This window comes from Ictidomys tridecemlineatus, chromosome 10 (genome assembly GCF_052094955.1).
Source record: "Ictidomys tridecemlineatus isolate mIctTri1 chromosome 10, mIctTri1.hap1, whole genome shotgun sequence".
NCBI lineage: Eukaryota > Metazoa > Chordata > Mammalia > Rodentia > Sciuridae > Ictidomys > Ictidomys tridecemlineatus.
The window spans coordinates 114,654,062-114,669,609 of record NC_135486.1 but is presented as its reverse complement, the minus strand read 5'-3'; the positions used below and the strand labels follow the sequence as shown (position 1 = coordinate 114,669,609).

Sequence of the window (15,548 nt, the reverse complement as noted above, 5' to 3'; positions counted from 1 at the left end):
GTACTTTTATTTATTTTTCCAATTTAAACTGAACTTTTTAAATCATAATTACCAAAGGTATTTGGATGTATATTTAAATTTTAATTTATGAGCTCAGATGTCAGTTTTTTTTGGTATCAAATATATGTAGACATGGCAATACATGTAGATGGACAGTATACCGGTGCACCCACATAAAGCAAACAAACAAAAGCCTTGTAGCATATTTTTAAAACCTATTAGATTGAGAGTTAACCGTTGTAAATTGGCCTTAGAATAAAGCAGAGTGTAATCAGAAAAACATATTAATCTAGGCATATTGGATAAAAATTATCAATTTAACAAATATAGAATTTTAAAAGTTTTCTGACCTTTTCCTTGAGGAGGTGCTGTTCATCAAAGCTAAAAAAGTTAAGGTAATATAGATTAATGAGAGGGTCTTACTTTTTTCCTGAAGGAACTTTCTGAAGATGCAGCTCCATTGGTCTCCTTGGGAGAGTCTCCCAGGTTGGGCTCCCATTCTAAACTGGTTTTTCTGGTTCTTGGATTGTGGCCACCAAATTTTAGCCTGGCATTGAAAAATCTTTGGACCACTTTTTTAATAGTTGGGAGTTATTTATGCTTGCAAATACTGAGAGACAAAATCCAAATTTTGTAGACAAAATTTTGCTTTTTATTATACAACTTAGGAATAATAATTTTATAAAACACTTTAGTTTTAATCTGTCATCTATAGGAACTGATATGATTTACCCAGTTGTCCACTTGGCCTAGTTCCTAAGTGATTGCAATCTCCAGAATGCTTTTTTTTTTTAACTTTAGGTTTTATTTTTGACAATTCTTTTAGTCCTGTTGGCAGCACGTTACATTTTAATGAAAGCTATAGTGAGCACAGTTAAAACCATTTTAACCATTTTTTTTTTCTTCATTAGAAACAAATTGAGGTAGAAATTAACACAGAACACAAAGGGAACAAACAAAACCAAACCAACAAACAAAAGTTCTGAAAATTGTTAAGAAAATAAGTTAAAGGGGTGCAAGCAGAGATCTCTATAGAGCTTCCTTGTCCCATGATGATGGTTAAGAGAAGGAGTCCTGATGACAGAAGATCAGTTGTGAGATCAAAAAAAGGGCCCATGTACAACACATGGACAGATAAGCACAAGACACATGGCTGGCAAACAGACACTGGACAAATGACAAACAGAAAGGCAGAAGCTGTAACAATGACAAACAGCAGAACAGATGCAGGACAAGCAACAATCGGTAAGGTCACACAGGGAGACCTCTAATGGGGCAGAGACCACATCTCATTCTGCCCTAAGGAACAGATGAGGCCCCACAGGGAGGCCTCCAGTGGGACAGAGAGAATGTCTCCTCATGCCCCCAGATACAGACAGATGAGGTCACACAGGGAGTCCTCCACTGGGGCAGAGATATGACTCATCCTGCCCCCAGGCACAGGTAAGAGCCCACTGGGAGGCCTCCAGGGAGACAGTGACAACATCTCATCCTGTCCTGGAAAAGATTTAAGCAACTGCATCCAATCTGACCTTTTCCCCAGAGGAGTCCAGTCACCATATCTGAGGGGCCAGCACGAGGAGCATCCTAGGATGCTATAGCCCCCAGATGTTATACTTAAAGCTTCATCCTGGGGTTTCATAAACTGACTTCCAGACCACTCTTGTATAATTGAATCAAGCCTTTATTGAAGCACACTAGTGGCCACTGAACAGAATATAAAGCTGTTCCCCTGATCAGTCCTGAACAATTGCAAGGGTGCTCCTTATAACCCTGAAAACCACAAAAGGGATGTTTGGGGGTCCAGCCAATGCAAGCAAGCCAGGTTACAGATAGAGAAGAGTGCAGTCAAGCAGCAGGAAGCCTAACCAATCACAGTTTCCTCAGTCACCCCAGTTACAGTAACAGAGCCCCGTTACCCTAGTTATAGAAAAAATGCCCCATTAGGTGATTCCATGTCCTTAAAGATTTTGATAGCAAAAAGAAAAGAACATCTTGACCCAGTCATGACCCTTCTACTTGGCATGGTCATTTTAATGAATGGAGGCACAAAACAAAATGGAGTCACATTTGCTTTTACTATCACAGTATTTAATGGCAGGATTTGTACAGAATATATGAAACCTACACTGCCTTAAACATTCTCCTCTAAAAAACAACAGCAAGTTCTTATTGCAACTGTCTGGAACACATTATGGGTTCTTATTTTAGATTGCATATTTTCTTCTCAGTCAACAGGATAGTTCCTGAATTTTGGAGGGTCCCCCTCCATGTAGATGAGAGGAAGTACAGAGCTTGCTGGGCCATTTATCCATGCTACAGTTTTCTCCTCTGCCACTATGGGGCCACTTTTGCAGAACTAGCTGTTTTATGGTTAAAATAGCTGCCAGGACTCTCTTGTACATCGTTTCTTTATTTCCGAGTTTCTCTCATCTTTGGGATGGTGGGGCAGGGATTGTATGACATAGAACACTCTGGCATGGGGCTGTGAGTATGACACATCTGAGTTGCTGGCCAGCCAGGACAAAGGAGCACTAGCCTTTGTGGGTTTTCATACAAAGGGAGTTGATGCACGGGGGTAATAAACAAACTGTGTTGTGACTGGCCACCTTGGTGGACATGAGCATGCCTGGCTCTGCACTGCCATCTGAGCATCACAGTTGGAGGAACAGACTCAGCGAGGGAGAGAATGGCCTGGAGATGATTCCTCAGTCATTCATTTCTCGCTGTAGCACTCAGAGGACATAGGGAACTCAGCCTTCCCTCTGGCTCAAGGCAACCAGATTGTCTGACAACAGACTTGGGTGACACTCAACATGGCTCACATTTGTGTGAGGTAGAGAAAAGTCTCATTGTTTCAAAATGGTACATTTGCCATTCAACAGAAGGATATTATTACTGCTTTCAAGGATCCATATGAAGTTAATTTTAAAGAAGGGCTGGATACTGAACTGGGAGCATGGCATGTAAAGAAGGGAAAGCTCAAAAGTTTTATTACAAAGTTGTAAGAAAAAATGTCACCAGAGGCTCTCAGTGAGCCCTCTGTGATTAAATAGACTGTTAAACAAAATCGCTTCATCAAAGTAACTTGAAACTATCACCCCTTTTTAGACTGGGAAATACTACATTAAGGAAGGGCCAACATACCAAAGAGTCATGCAAATGAAATGCCCTGGCAGAATGCCAGGCTGGACCTTGCAGGAGCACTCAAGTCTGGGAATGTGTATTGAGTATAAATCTAAGAATTCAGGCATGAAGTCTCAACATCTCTTAGCTCATTATTATGACTTTGGGTAATGGGGCTCTCTAAATGGAGTTAGGAAGGAGCAAATGTGCTCTCTTTTTCTCACTGTGAGTTGGAGTTGTTGTTATATCACCTACATGTTACCTCCCTCATTGCCTGGTCCAGTTTCTGAGTCAGAGACTGGTCAGGTTCTTATTTATAGAATGCCGATTATAGTGACCTGGCTTTGTCTATTACTTTATAGATGGTGAACCTATTCACATGTGCTGTTTGAGAAGCTGGGAATTTCTGAGCTAGCCCCTTTGTCTTTCCTTGAAATGTTTCTGCACTACTGCAAAGTGAGTATGGTTGAGTTACTTTTTTTTTCTTTCGCAAAAAGAAAATACCAGTTTAATGTCATTGGTAAAACTGCACTTCTTTTGGAGGAAGTTCCCAGCTCTTATCCTTTTTGAAATCACGTGCACCCTGAACATGGCCAGGTTTTCCCTGGGGCTCTTCTGTCAACTTTTCAAGAGCCTCAGTGGAAGAGCTCAGATCTCTAGTTCATCTGCATTGGATACTCATGATGTTGTTTAGACTTGCACATATCATAAAGAGGATGTTTAATTTTTGCTTTTGCAAATTTCCAGGAAAGTTATATTGTATTTAATATGTGGTCAAAAATCTGTGAAAGAGAAGACATCAAGCACTTTCAAACACTCCTATTCATAACTAGATCTCATGAGTAGCTATTTAAAAAGTGTTCATGGAATAATTTTAAACTACAATTTCTTGAGCAATGCAAGTATTCATAGTTTGATAATTTACACATACATAATTTCTTAATGTCTAAATTTGTGGTTATTTCCATGGCACTACTAAAGTTTTACTACTGAAGGTACATTTAGAGAATTTTAGAGATGAAACAAAAGCATTCTGCATTATTTATTATCCTCCAAAGATAATACCCTGTCTGTAAATCTTACAAGGAAAAATTATGAATGAGATCAGACAGTTCTTATCTATGGACTTCACATAATTAAACACAAGATGAGTATTGTTTTTTTAACAAAGGCACATTTAGTGATGTCAAATGAGCAGAAATTTGGTGATTTAAAAATTATTAAAATTTAAGTCAACTGTATGGAATGTTCCAAAAGAAATGTGAATTTGTGGCTTGCATTTGGGACTAACCTGGTTAGGTATTTGACTCAGGTCCTGACTATGGACAGAAATTCATAAGCTCAAAACCAGAGGCCAGAAAAAAGGCTACACTCTGCTCAGATTATCTCTCCCAAACACTTAGGCTTGTTTATCATATTATAATTCTAAAATTCTGAGATCTAATGACCATCTGAGAATTCTATACTGCTATTCCTGCTGAAAAGGCATTATTTCCTATTCATGATTTTCAGTTCAACAGTATACTAGACAGGCTGTAAGATCCACATAATTGGGGTCTCCCTGTGCATCATGAAAACATCATCCTTGAAACATAGCAATAGGAAGATTTATTTTTAAGTGTTATAAGCAAAAATTTAGAGCAAGTACTTAATTTGCTGACTCCCATGGGTAGGAGTGACATCTCTCCATCTTTTCCACATTGAGCTGAAAAACTGGAAGGTGACCCCATTTTGTCAATTTTCACTCATTCTTTCTCACTCCACAACATACATGAGAATCACTGTTATGGTGTTGGTGTCCCTCAGAAGCTCATGTGTGAGGCAATGCAAGAAAATTCAGAAATAAAGTGATTGAATTGTAAAAGCTTTAATTTATTCAGTACACTGTTTCCTATGTAACGATTAACTGGAAGCAACTGAAAGCAGGTAGAATATTGGTGGAAGAGGTGGGTCTCTGAGGGCCTGGCTTCAGGGCATACATGTTGTCCCTGGTTAGGGAGTTTCTGTAGGCTTCCCAGTGCCATGTCCTAAACTTCTTTATTCCTTCACACTCTTCTGCCATGTTATTCTGCCTCACCACAGACCATGGCAACAGAGGAATCTATGTATGAACTGAGACCTCTGAAACTGTGAGTCCAGTTGTTCTTGTCAGGGTCACAGTAGTGAAAAAGCCAACTAAACTAATCACATCAACATGGTCAACTTAGAGATGATTGGAGCCTTTAACTTCCTAATTTCCCCATTATTCTAGAAGGATTCATTAAAGAAATGAAAAAGATCTGGGGAAAAATGAGTGAACTGTCCTTTAGAATGTCCCTGGGAAACTCACTCACTTTCTCTCAGGTTTGATTTTTTTACATCCAGGTGGAGGGAATGATTCAAAGTTGGCAGGATTTCAGAAACAGTCCATGCACATGAGAAAATTATACAGAAAACTAGACTTTCTTCATATTCCTATTCAAGGACAACTAGTGAAACTGTGGCACACACCTGTAGTCCCAACCACTCTGGAGGCTGAGGCAGGAAAATTAAAAATCCAGGAGTCATTTTGAGGACCTTTAAGAAGATATATCTGCCATTTTTCCCAGATATCCCACTCCTCAGTCTATACCCAACATAGAGAACATGGCAAAATCTTATCTCAAAAAAAAAGAGGATAATTAATTCAATATGTACAATACTTCAAGAAAATTCAAGATTGACTCTAAATTCCCTTTTCTAATATCTCTTTTATTATTTTCTTTTTTGCTTTTAGATGTCTTAGAATAAGATTCTCCCTCTAATCTTCTCTTTGTAGCAAGAAAGTATAGAAGGTGGCATCACTGTACCAGAACGTAAACTATACTACAGAGCAATAGTAACAAAATAGCATGGTATTGGCACCAAGATCGACTGGCAGACCAATGGTACAGAATGGAGGACACAGAGACTAACCCATATAATTGCAGTCATCTTACATTAGACAAAGGCACCAAAAACTAACATTGGAGAAAAAAAAAACCTTTTCAACAAATGGTGCTGAAGAAACTGGAAATCCATATGCAACAAAATAAAATTAAAACCCTATTTCTCACCATGCACAAAACTCAAATCAAAGTAAATCAAGGACCTAGGAATTAAATCAGAGTCATTGTATCTATTATTAAAAAAATTAGGCAAAAATCTCCATCATGTCAGATTAGGCCCCAACTTCCTTAATAACATTCCTATAGCACAAGAATTAAAACCAAGAATCAATAAGTGGAATGGATTCAAACAAAAAAGTTTCTTCTCTGCAAAAGAAACAATCAGTGAGATGAATAGAGAGCCTACATCTTGGTAGCAACGTTTTACCCCTCACACATCAGATAAAGCATTAATCTCTAGGGTACATACAAAACTCAAAAAGCTAAACACCAAAAAATCTAATATCTCAATCAACAAATGGGCCAAGGAACTGAAGAGACACCTCTCAGAAGATGATTCATAATCAACAAACAAATATATAAAAAATGTTCAACATGCCTAGCAATTAGAGAAATACAAATCAAAGCTATTCTAAGAATTCATCTCACTCCATCAGAATGCAGCTATTATGAATACAAACAACAATAAGTGTTGGTGAGGATGTGGGGAAAAAGGTACACTCATACATTGCTTATAGGACTGTAAATTGGTGCAGCCAATATAAACAATAGTATGGAGATTCCTTAGAAATATGGGAATGTAATCATCATTTGACCCAGCTATCCCTCTCCTTGGTCTATACCCAAGGGACTTAAAAACAGCATACTTGAGTGACACAGCCACATCAAAGTGTATAGCAGCACAACTCACAATAGCCAAACTGTGGAACCAACATAGATGCATTTTGTAGATGAATGGATAAAGAAAATGTGATAAATATATACACAATGGAATATTAGTCAGCAATAAAAGAGAATAAAATCATAATATTTCAGATAAATGTATAGAGTTTGAGAAGATAATGCTCAGTATAGTTTGCCAATCCCAGAAAAACAAATGTCAAATGTTTTCTCTGATATAAAGAGGGTGAGTCATAATTGGGTTTGGGGGGAGCATGGGAGGATTTAGACAAACTCTAGATAGAATAAAGGGGTGGGAGTGCTAAGGAGGGAGCATGGAGGAATAAAAAGATGGTGGAATGAGGTGGATATCATTACCTTAAGTACATATGTGAAGACACTAATGGTGTAAATATACTTTCTATAAAACCAGAGATATGAAAAAATGTGCTTTACATGTGTACTATGAATTGCAACTCATTCTTCTGTCATATATAACAAGTTAAAATAAAAATAAATAAAACAGATGATTCAGAGTGGGAGTAATATACCAACGTTGTATTACAGTGGAGTGCACTGGGACCTGGACTTCACATATGAGAAGATGCAGGCACCAAACCAGAGAGAGGCCACAGTGAGGTGGAAGCTGCAAGTGGCAAAAGAATTTCTCTTACACTGTGCAGGATGAAGCCATAGGATGTAGAAACCAGGATGATATTTTATTTATCCTGAGTCCCTGGGGAAATGAGGAGTGAAGACCAAATGTGATGCCAGAAACATGGGATAATGTGTTCATAGTGATAAGGAACTTTTGATCCAAGAAAACAAATTGTAGAAAAAAATATTTCTGTCTCTAAAGATCTAGCAGCTAAAATTATTGAAATATACTTTTTTTCAAAACGAAAGAAATCTAAAATCTGCCTTCATGATCATGATCACTCTGAAATTCCAAAATTTCTAGATTTTATTAAGGACTAAAATTTATGTCTCCTCTCAGTAAAAAAAAAATGTGTATGTATGTGTATGTATATGTGTGTATATTATGTGTGTGTATGTGTGAGTGTGTGTGTGTGTGTGTGTGTGTGTGTGTGTCTGAGTCTGTATATATGGGGTTTTTATGTGTATGAGCATGTGTGTGTTTTATGTGGTTTGCTTAGGTTTGTTGCTCATTTTATGAGTCAGAGTTTAAGAACAGGAGCTTAGCATCCAATTGTGTGTGTGTGTGTGTGTGTGTGTGTGTGTGTGTGTGTGTGCGCGCACGCACATGCGCATTCTGGATTATGTTACAGAATCTTAGTCACATACTGCCACCCACAACCAGTGTGGGCAGCTAAACTTAAGGATACTCATGGGAATTTCCTGGGACACCAGATAAAACACAGACACACACTGTACCTTTGAATCAAGCTTCAGGATGGCTCCTCTGCTCTCGGCCTCAAGCTCCCCAAATGTGAGAGTGAGGAAAGTCACCAGAGGCTGGCAAGAGAGAGAGAGCTCGTCTGTTCAGAAGTGAGGTTTTATTGGGGGGGGACCCTCATTCTTTAAAAGTTTCATTCAAAAAAGGTCAAGAGGGGCAGGGTTACAGGTGAGAAATTCGACCCCTGAGGCTGTGGGAAGGAACACCTATGCATGAAGACACATTTGGCTACTTCAAGAATTCAGGCAATATCTAGGTCCCTACAAAAGTAACTGACAAAACCTCTTTCAATCACAATAAGGAGAATGCTAGTCATTCAGCCCCCCTCATATTCCCACTTTTTCTCTGAAAAAGCAGGCGATGGGTCACTTTTTTGAATCCCTGGATCCTTATTATGAAGGCTCACCATCCTAGTATTACAATAGAGAATTAATAGAGAGAATTAGTAGCAAAGAGAACAATACAAAAATATAACATGCAGAATGTTTAAGTATGTTTCCAGGGTTATTTGATAAGCTAAAAAGTAGGATCTGAAAAATCAATTTTACTTATTTTTACATCCTGAATATAATGATGGAGCTTCAAAAGATCTAAGCTGTTACTATTATTTTGCAAAATACCCAACAAATGGTTTCTAAGTTTCTTCCAATCCCATTGGGAAGCATTCTATTTGGCTAGCATGACATTTAAGTCTTTCCTTGAATTTCAAAGCTGAAATTTTATTACTAATATTTATGACAGTAGCCTCTAAAGCATTTAGCTTAGTCTCAATTCTTTCATCAATATTTATTTGATTATGAAGAGACTTGGAAGTATTCTGAGCTAAATTATTAAGAAAATTTGCATGTTGAATATTTTGAGATAGGCCACTGAAGCTGTGACCATTGAAGCAATAAAAGAAACCAAGGCAACAACTCCCATTATTATAAGCACATTTAGATCTCACTAGCTGGGCATGTATTTGTTGTAAGACTTGAAAACCAGCTTCAGTGTACCATGGCTCTGAAATATTAGCTGGTAATAAGACAAAATAGGGCTGATGGAGTATCAGCATTCCTTGTCCTCTATTATATCTGGTGATACAGTTAAATTACATTTACTACATGTTACAAGATATCTATAATCTTTCCATTTAATTTTTACGTTCCAGTAATTAAGACATAAGGAGATTAAACACAGGCTCATAAGCCATAGAAAGAACCTTCCTTACAGTTCTTGCTTACAAAGTCTGGTAAAGGCTTGCAAGTAAAATGTAAGAATTCTGAGGCAGTAATTAAGTACCAAACATTTTTCTGAAGGATACCTTTGCTGAAAGTCAAGATGTTGCTAACAAATCCCCCAGGAGTTGGCAGTACTCTTGTATAACTGTCTTTTGTCCATTTTAGGAGACCAGTACAAAATATACCCACTATCTTTAGACACTTTATGTTGTAGTGGAAAAGTATTTATACAATCTATCCACTTAGGAAGAGTGCCAATTTCTATTGCAGAATGGTTAGGACACTGAGATATTATTCATGGATGTTCTACTGAGATGACTGGTTTGTTATGGGAAAGTCCCATTTTAATAACTCATCTAATATAAGATTTTAAGTCTCCATTAACAGTACAATTAGTTGGTCTAAGTCTCTTAATTGTTGTCTTTCCCTCAAATAACACTTTTAGACAGCCAGCACGTTTAACATGGAACCAACATAACATAGCCAGAATAATTAAATCCTGTCACATCATTGAAAGTAATATGAGTGTCTGTAAGTCCTTCCATCATATGTGAGTCATTAGTAAATACTGGGATGAATTCTCCATTCCACAAAGCTGGGTGTACTAAAGGTGGATCTGGAAAATATGTACAATAAGTTTTTCTCTGATTACCTTTTACCCAACAGCTCAATAGAGCTGTTACTGCAGCAAGCATCACCATTGGAGTTTTAGCTTTCCCTTGCTGTCAAATCATTCTTGTAACCCATAGTGTCAATTTCTTCAGGTCCTTCCATGAGATTAGCTTTCTTGTTTGGTTTCTCAGGGTCCCTCTTCATCATTTCTTTCGAGTTCTTTTTTTAATTGTTTTTAGTTGTAGATGGACACAATATTGTGTTTTCTAACTTTTGAGAGAAGGCTTCTCTGGGTCAATCTTCAATCATTTGAATCTAGGCTCTAAGTCCTCCATGCCTGATGGTGTGTTCAGGTACCCAAATAGGACAAAAAGCACCTTCTGGAAAGATACAAGCATGACCTCTGCCCCACATAATCACTGGGTCTTGTTTTTTTCATTGATCAGTCTGTGAGTGCTAAAGGGCCTTTTGCTGTGGGAAGACATGTGTCACTCAGTGCAGTGTGACCTTCTGAGTCATAATTTAGAAAATTTAAAACAAATAGAGCATTATTGAGGTGATGTTAGGGAGTCATAGTCTATATCTCCCTTTTAGGTTTTGTAATTGTAGCTTAATATATAAATGAGCTCATTCTACAATGACTTGACCTTGAGGGTTATAAGGAATATCTGTTTTATGGTCAATCCAAAACTCTTGGTGAAATTGTTGAAAAGAAGAGCTTACATAAGCCAGTGGATTGTCAGTTTTTTTTCCATTTTTTTTATTGATTGCTCAAAACATTACAGAGCTCATGATATATCATCTTTCATACATTTGACTCAATTGGGTTTTGAACTCCCCAAATACATAATGCAGACTCACTTCTGTTATATACTCACATTTTTACATAATGGCATATTAGTGACTGTTGTATTCTGCTACCTTTCCTATCCCCTACTATCCCCCCTCCCCTGCCCTCCCCTCCCATCTTCCCTCTCTACCTCCTCTGCTGTTGTACAATTCTCTCCCCTTTTTTTCCCCCTCCCCCTTGCCCCTCATAACCTCTTATAATTTTGTGTATCACTGAAGGTCTCCTACCATTTCCATATTGTATATGGTGAGTTAAAATTTCTGAGGCTTAGTTGTTCTTTCATAAAATGATAATTATAGGCATACATATCTCATAGAATTGTTGGATGGGTTGTGCCAGTTAATTAAGGAGAAGTGCTTACAACAACAACAACAACAACAACAAAATATTAGAAAAGAAAGTAGAAAAAATTGGACTTCACTTTCCTATGTTCATATATTAATGCATGACCAGTAACATTCCACATCATTTAAACCCCAAAAATGGTATCCTAATTTGAATAAAATATACTCCACGTATGTATAATGTCAAAATACACTCTTCTGTCACATATATCGAAAAATCCCAAATAAAACTTTAAAGAGTAAAAAAATAAACACTAGCTAGTTTTTTGTGAGGTAAGGGGTGTGTGGAGGTGTGGTGTACCTCTCTCTCTGCACTCTCAGTTGAGAAACCTCTGTAGACTTTAGGGCTCATAGCTTCCATAGCAGGTGTGTGTTCTTTGAGATCCTGCCTATTCTACCTTTGTGAATCATGATCATAGGATCTCTTGGTTTCTGACTGGACTGCAGAAACTTGTGGACTTTAATATACAAAATAAGTAGAATAATGAGGAAGGGGTGTGTTTCATATCAATCCTGAGAGATGCAGGCAGTCCTGAGCAAGTCCTGTGATTCAGATAACAAGACCCGTGGACATCTTAAGTCAATTCTAGGCAATATCCATCACATACATGAGGAAAGAAGTCTAGGCACATCCAACGTGTGTTCTTCCCTTCTCTTCAGTTCCGTTGATTCTGCTGTTTTTATTTTTATTTTGAAAAAGGAGTGAGTTTAAGAAAGGAAAGAATAAGTGAGTCAAATCCTGCTACAAGTTTCAGTAAAGTATTCTTTTACTTCACAGAACTCATTCAAATTTATAATTCAAAATATATATGTGTGGGATTTTTTTCTTCTTGCTGTTTAATGTTTCATTCCCCCAACAAAGGTTAAAATTCATGAAAGCCAAGTTTCTGGATAGGTCATGTGTAATGCTTGACACAGGTCCTGAATACAGTGGGCATACATCTCATTCTACCTGCAGTGACTATGGGGTGAGGAACATTCTTCCTTCAATCCAAGAGGATGTGTTCCTGGACCTGATATTCTTCACATCACTCCAAACACAAGGCCCAGAATACTTGGCTATTCCCTCTCCCTGCCACAAAGCTTAGATACTGTCTGCCTCCCAAAGTTGGCCAGATGAAAATAGTCCTTATTTAAAAGAAAGAGCATTTGAGAGCTGAGTTAAAAAAATCATCTTTATTTTTTTTCTTTCATTCCATTTTTTTTTCTTTTTGCATACTTAAGATTATGACCTGTGAGTTTCGAATGTAAAACAAAAGCCAACACCATGAACAATTTATTTGCTAGTGGAAGTAATAACAGGCTTCTCAAAAGAGATATTATGTGGGCTGACGATGCACAAGAGAATGGACAGTTCCATGCCAAGAAAGAAGCTTCACCTTTAAAATTGATAAGAATGATTTTTCTCATACCTCTATGATTACTTTATTTGGCATCCTACAATTGCCTGTTCATGTGTGCCCCTCTCAAATCAGCATATCAGGTATCTGGGGCTGAGTTTCTATATAACCAAGTACTTGAGCAGAGCTTTATACTTAAACTATGGAACAAACGTAGGTGTCCTTTAACATATAAATATATAAATATATATATATATATATATATATATAAAGATAATATATATATAATGTATATATATATATATATATATAAAGATAATGTGTATATATATATATACAATGAAATATGGCTCAGCCTTAAAGGAGAATAAAATGGCATTTACTGGTAAATGGATGAAGCTGGAGTATATTATGTTAAGCAAAATAAGACAATCCCCCCAAACCAAATGTTAAATGTTTTCTATGATATCTTGATGCTAATTCACAATAAAGCGGGGTGTTGACATGAATAAGTAGAAGTATGTGAAGGGAACAAAGTGGGTTTATGAGAAGGAAGCATAGTAGAATGAATCTCTTGGTTGTACATGATATAGATTTTCCTGGATTGTGTAATCATATATGCACATAAAGTAATACTGTCTGATTCATTCTATTATCCTTCCCTTTTTATATTTTATTTTGAGAGAGGGTCTATCTAAGTGTCATAGAACCTCAATTAATTTCTGAGACTGGTTTTAAACTTGCAATCCTCCTTCCTCAGCTTCCAGAGTCTTGGATATCACAGCAAGGAATAAGTTGTCCTACTGCTCAAGATAAATTAGGAAAGACTATACCAAAATAGGTGCTGGTGGAGCTGGGTTTTAAAGGGTAAGCTGAAGTGATTTGTGAGGCACAAAAACATTCTAGGTGCAGGAACCTGTATAGCCAAAGATTTATGGATGTAGCTTGTTTTGATGAAGGTCTCATGTATTCTCATGTCAGCAGCTATGGTGCCATGAACAATTAAGAAAATTAAATGCTAATGGCTTTGCTTGAGTTCAAATATCAAATATTAAATAACATTGACATTATTGATAACACAGTGATATATTGATTTTTCTACCAAATATGAACTAAGCATACTACAGAAGTTCCAGGCCAGATGCAAAATCTAGATCTTGCTATTCACCCCAAAAATCAAACCCAAAGGGTAATTCTATAATGCAAGTAAAGAACTTTAATTATTGTAGCCACCCCAGGAAGACATATTTTTAGGCATGTCTTCAGGGTGCTGACCTGACCTGAAGGATTTAATAGAATAAGAATTAGGGCAGTGGGGAAGAAGTAAGCATTGTTAAGCAATCTTGCCCAAACTGTAGTCTCATGGATCACTATCTCAGTTCTAGCACTGTGACCTAGCACCTGAGAAGTCCTAATCACTTGAAAGGGGTAAATTTTTACTTACTTATCAGGGTGTTCATCTACCAGACCTTGGATACTAGAAAGGCAATGTAGATGTCATGATATGATTCCGTTTGTTGAGGGAACACTCTCCTCATAGTGATCTGTCTACAAGGCTCTACCATTCCTGGAAGGAATTGAAAAATGAATGAGAAATTCTAGGCACCACTCTGGGGCTCTGAAGAAAAGCTACTGTAAAAGCTGAGGATCAGGGCTGGGGCTAGAGCTCAGTTGGTAGAGTGCTTGTCTTGCATGCACAAGGCCCTGGGTTCCATCCTCAGCACCAAACAAACAAACAAAACAAAACAAAACCCCTAAAGCTGACAATAAAATGTCCATTCAATCTTGCCTCAATCTCCAAGGTGGTATGAGATTAGCTATATTTGGGACTAAACATTCTTATTTTGCTAGTTTTTAGATAAACACTCCTTAAATGATTAACATGTCTTGTGCAAAGCTGTGTAGTCACAAATATTAGGTTAGTAAAGGATACCTAATGAAGCAGAATACCAAGATTTATTCTTCTTTTAGTTACCCATTGGACAGCTGTTGGCCTCAAAGTTAATGAAATTACCAAAGGAAGTTTGTTTAAGTCAATGGTTTAAAAGATCAAAGGAGGAGAGTGCATGATTCTTTGCCAACTGCAAAGAGGACACCTGACCCCTCCAATTCCAGGAGATGCATAGGTGGCCTTTCCACTGGCTGCATGCCTGGCCCCACCTCCTTTCCTAGCACATAAATTGGCCTCACTGAATTGCAGCTTGACACATTTTGGCAAAAAAGCCCACATAGCAGAATAAAACAATTCAGAAGACAGAACTGCTGAAGAAAAGTGGTGATGGACCTGATTCCCAATTCTTCCATAGAGACCTGGGTCCTCCTGGCTATCTGTCTGGTGCTCCTATATCTGTGAGTAGCTGCCCAGCCTCCTCTCCTCTGTAACCCTAGAGGTGGGGACCTAATCATATTCCTCTTTCCCTTGTCTATTTGAAAAATCAAAAGAGATCATGGAATTGAAATTTCTATAAACACTTAAAAAGTTCCTATTGAGCATGCCTAGCCCTATCTCCTTTTCTAGCACATAAATTGGCCTCACTGAATTACAACTTGACACATTTTGTCTAAAAAATCCCACACAGTAGAAACAACAATTCAGAAGACAGAACTGCTAAAGAAAAATGGTGAGTTCCTGTGGATAGGGCAATTGGTGTTGAGATTTGTTTCTGAGGGTTATCTGATTGGCTCTGCGTTTGAACCTAGAGGAATAAATCAGAATTCAGGATATACAGATAATTAATAACTATTATCACATGCAGTGGGAACCTCACTCCCTTTCAAGCTTAGGGAATTCTGGGGAAAACCAGTTTACTTGGATTTTGTCTCTTTGTCTTCTTGTTTTTCTGCCTATTGCAGA

At 37.6% G+C, this 15,548-nt stretch overlaps 1 protein-coding gene across 3 annotated transcripts in view; it reads left to right on the top strand.

The window, feature by feature from the left end:
* Positions 1-14,883: 14,883 nt before the first annotated feature.
* LOC101972836 (cytochrome P450 3A4) overlaps positions 14,884-15,548 on the top strand; it is a 38,535-nt gene continuing 37,870 nt past the window's right edge. For all 3 annotated transcript variants that reach the window (XM_078024738.1, XM_078024737.1, XM_078024736.1), the window contains exon 1: positions 14,884-15,043. Coding sequence is in view for 2 of the 3 variants with exons in the window: in XM_078024737.1 (XP_077880863.1) it covers positions 14,973-15,043 (71 nt within the window). In the remaining variant the exon portion in view is untranslated. The remainder of the gene's footprint in view (positions 15,044-15,548) is intronic.